At 31.5% G+C, this 3,117-nt stretch overlaps 1 protein-coding gene across 1 annotated transcript; it reads left to right on the plus strand.

Moving 5' to 3' along the window:
* The first annotated feature begins 620 nt into the window (after positions 1-620).
* On the plus strand, positions 621-1,897 carry LOC103510155. The gene is made up of 2 exons (XM_026824281.1): positions 621-800; positions 1,245-1,897. The coding sequence occupies exons 1-2, from the start codon at positions 734-736 to the stop codon at positions 1,895-1,897; spliced, it is 720 nt and encodes a 239-aa protein (XP_026680082.1). The 5' UTR covers positions 621-733.
* The last annotated feature ends 1,220 nt before the right edge of the window (positions 1,898-3,117 follow it).

Genomic DNA, 3,117 nt, shown 5'->3' on the forward strand with positions numbered 1-3,117 from the left:
TTTAAGAAAATAATTATCTACTATTTTTTACTTCATTTAGAAATAAGTTTTACCTATGTCTATGTATTGTATATTTAATTTAATGTCTGTAAATATTGAACATACATTTATGCATATAAAAACCTGATTTTTGAATTACAAATTCAATCAGTTTTTTCTAAAATTTTAGAATCTTTATATTGTGTTTTTGAAAAAGTTTTTGTACAATATTCTATATTTAAAATTACAGTAATTTTATAAAGAAAACGTAAATAAAATTCTATTGATGCAAATATTACTCAATGTTGAACAAATAATGCATTGTTTTCCATGTAGCTAAATTTCATTAGACTTTCACAGGTGATGTTAAAAACATTAATAGATACCTATTGATGAAATGTTTGGTAAACAGATTGAGAAAATGAGTGTGTAGTTAGAAAAAGAGATTATTTATACAAGCCAATCTTAATAGATATTGATGAAATGTTTGGTAAACAGATTGAGAAAATGAGTGTGTAGTTAGAAAAAGAGATTATTTATACAAGCCAATCTGCATTATAAAAAAAATGCCAAGTCCAGAAAATTAATATTGTGTAGAAATACCTACATAAAAAATAGTCATTTTCTCTAAATTGTTTTTTTGCATACTGCCAAGTCCAGAAAATTAATATTGTGTAGAAATACCTACATAAAAAATAGTCATTTTCTCTAAATTGTTTTTTTGCATACTTACTCAAGTTTTCATCATTTCACGATGGGCCCTTTAGACGAATTTGATGAGAAGATGAAATTCAACACGAGAACTGAGTTATGGACGGTCCTATTGGATATTATCATTTCACGATGGGCCCTTTAGACGAATTTGATGAGAAGATGAAATTCAACACGAGAACTGAGTTATGGACGGTCCTATTGGATATACGATATACATAGATCAGTACAAGTCTAAAGAGTAAATCGGCCTTACTGAAATAGCAGAATATTTGCTACAGGACTTAGAAGTTATGAACGTATGAAGTTATGAACGTAAATGTATCTCTTTCTTGCACTTTTGCTACACCTTCAACATGAAAATCGGACAACATTGGAAAAATTCTCCGATATACATAGATCAGTACAAGTCTAAAGAGTAAATCGGCCTTACTGTGAAATAGCAGAATATTTGCTACAGGACTTAGATAAATTCGTATGAAGTTATGAACGTAAATGTATCTCTTTCTTGCACTTTTGCTACACCTTCAACATGAAAATCGGACAACATTGGATATTGGATATTCTTGTCATTGTGTTCAACCTGTTCTTGATAGGACTTACATCAGTATTGAAACTTACCGTCAATGTTATCAGAAAACTAAACATGGGATCCGTCAGTAACCAAGTTGCATGTTACAGACAAGAACATAGCCAATGCAGTCAGTATTACTCAGATTATAATGGACAATCATACATGAAAACATCTCAGTACGCCAATGTTGAGATCACACCTTGTCAGAAACTATCCCATTCCGTTGTACATAAAAGTTGGTCAATTTCTCAATTAAAATCTCAAGTTGAAAATCTGCAACGAGAAAACTTGGAATTGAAATATAAAATTGAAAATAGTAATTTAACCTTTCATAAGCATCGCGAAGACATGCTACGCCAAATTCAAAGTCTGAGAACCAACTTGGAAGAGATATCTGCACAACGAGATGAATGGGAAAAGATTGTCAAAGAAAATGCTAACACTGTCAGTGAACTGGATAGAAACAATGGTGAAAATCTTGAACTTTCATTCACTGGAACCGAAATAAAAGTTTCGGAACCTGAAGGCATTATATCAGAAGAAGATAAAATTCATATGTGTTCATTATTACTACCTGATGTATTCTTAAGATTGCTACATGCGGAAGATATTACTGGTGACAGCCTCGAATAGTTTCAACTAGTCACAAGTGGATGAGTGGAATATAACACCCATTATGTTTTCATTAGCACTTTTGGTTATGTTTTCACCAAAGTTTCCTAAGAACGGATTATTGTACCTACTTGTGATGGAAGTAGTCAAAAGAAATTGCTAAGGTAGGTAGGAAAGTAAGTTCAGCCTTACAACAACAACAACAACAACAACAACAACACAAATTTGTCTCTGGCAAACCGACAAATATTAGCCAGAGTTAGTTAAGAAAGAGGGGATTACCCAACATGTGGATCTCAAAGATATTCAAAATATTGATACATATTTGTATTTTACCATGAGCAGATATTTAACTGTTTACTCCATTTTACGAAAACTTAACATAATCAAATTTGTCTCTGGCAAACCGACAAATATTAGCCAGAGTTAGTTAAGAAAGAGGGGATTACCCAACATGTGGATCTCGAAGATATTCAAAATATTGATACATATTTGTATTTTACCATGAGCAGATAGGTATTTAACTGTTTACTCCATTTTACGAAAACTTAACATAATACCACCTAAGCTCCTGGACCTCAGAGGAATGTGAGAAGAAAATCGATATTACCCGTAAACACTTGAATGCAAACTTCTTCATATTAAAGGATTTAAGGATCATAGGTATGTACTTTCTGAAATCCCTTGAAAATAACTTGTAACTTGAAATATCTACTACCTATAGTAGTATATCCGTAAAACTTCAATCATATTCTAGGCTACTGAAATATGTAGTTACCTATTTATAACCTACCTAATACTTAGAGGTCATAGGTACGCTATCAAAACTCATTTACCTACCACCTGAAAAGAGTTTGCATGCATTTATAAGAAGAATCCTCATGGCTTCAATCCTTCAATTCAATTCAAGATGAGATTTTTTTTCTGAACAGCATCAAATCACGATTAAACGGAATCGGATAGACTTTATTGATCACATTTTAATCCTCAATACTTACATCTGATTTCCAATCAAACCCGATTATTGGTTTATTCCAATCATGGGGAGGGGCTTTGGAATAAAATGAAATGTAAATAAAGTTTATGTACCTTGCCAGAGCTTCATTCTAAGAATCTAATCTGAAGGAATTATGTAAATATATTTAAATTTGTATTGAGATATTGATCTCTACAGAATCAGTTCCAAATACAAACCACATGTTTAAAGGAGAAAAAATATCGAATAAAGTCAGACAATGATT

This window comes from Diaphorina citri, unplaced genomic scaffold, assembly GCF_000475195.1.
Source record: "Diaphorina citri unplaced genomic scaffold, Diaci psyllid genome assembly version 1.1 scaffold565, whole genome shotgun sequence".
NCBI classification, from domain to species: domain Eukaryota; kingdom Metazoa; phylum Arthropoda; class Insecta; order Hemiptera; family Psyllidae; genus Diaphorina; species Diaphorina citri.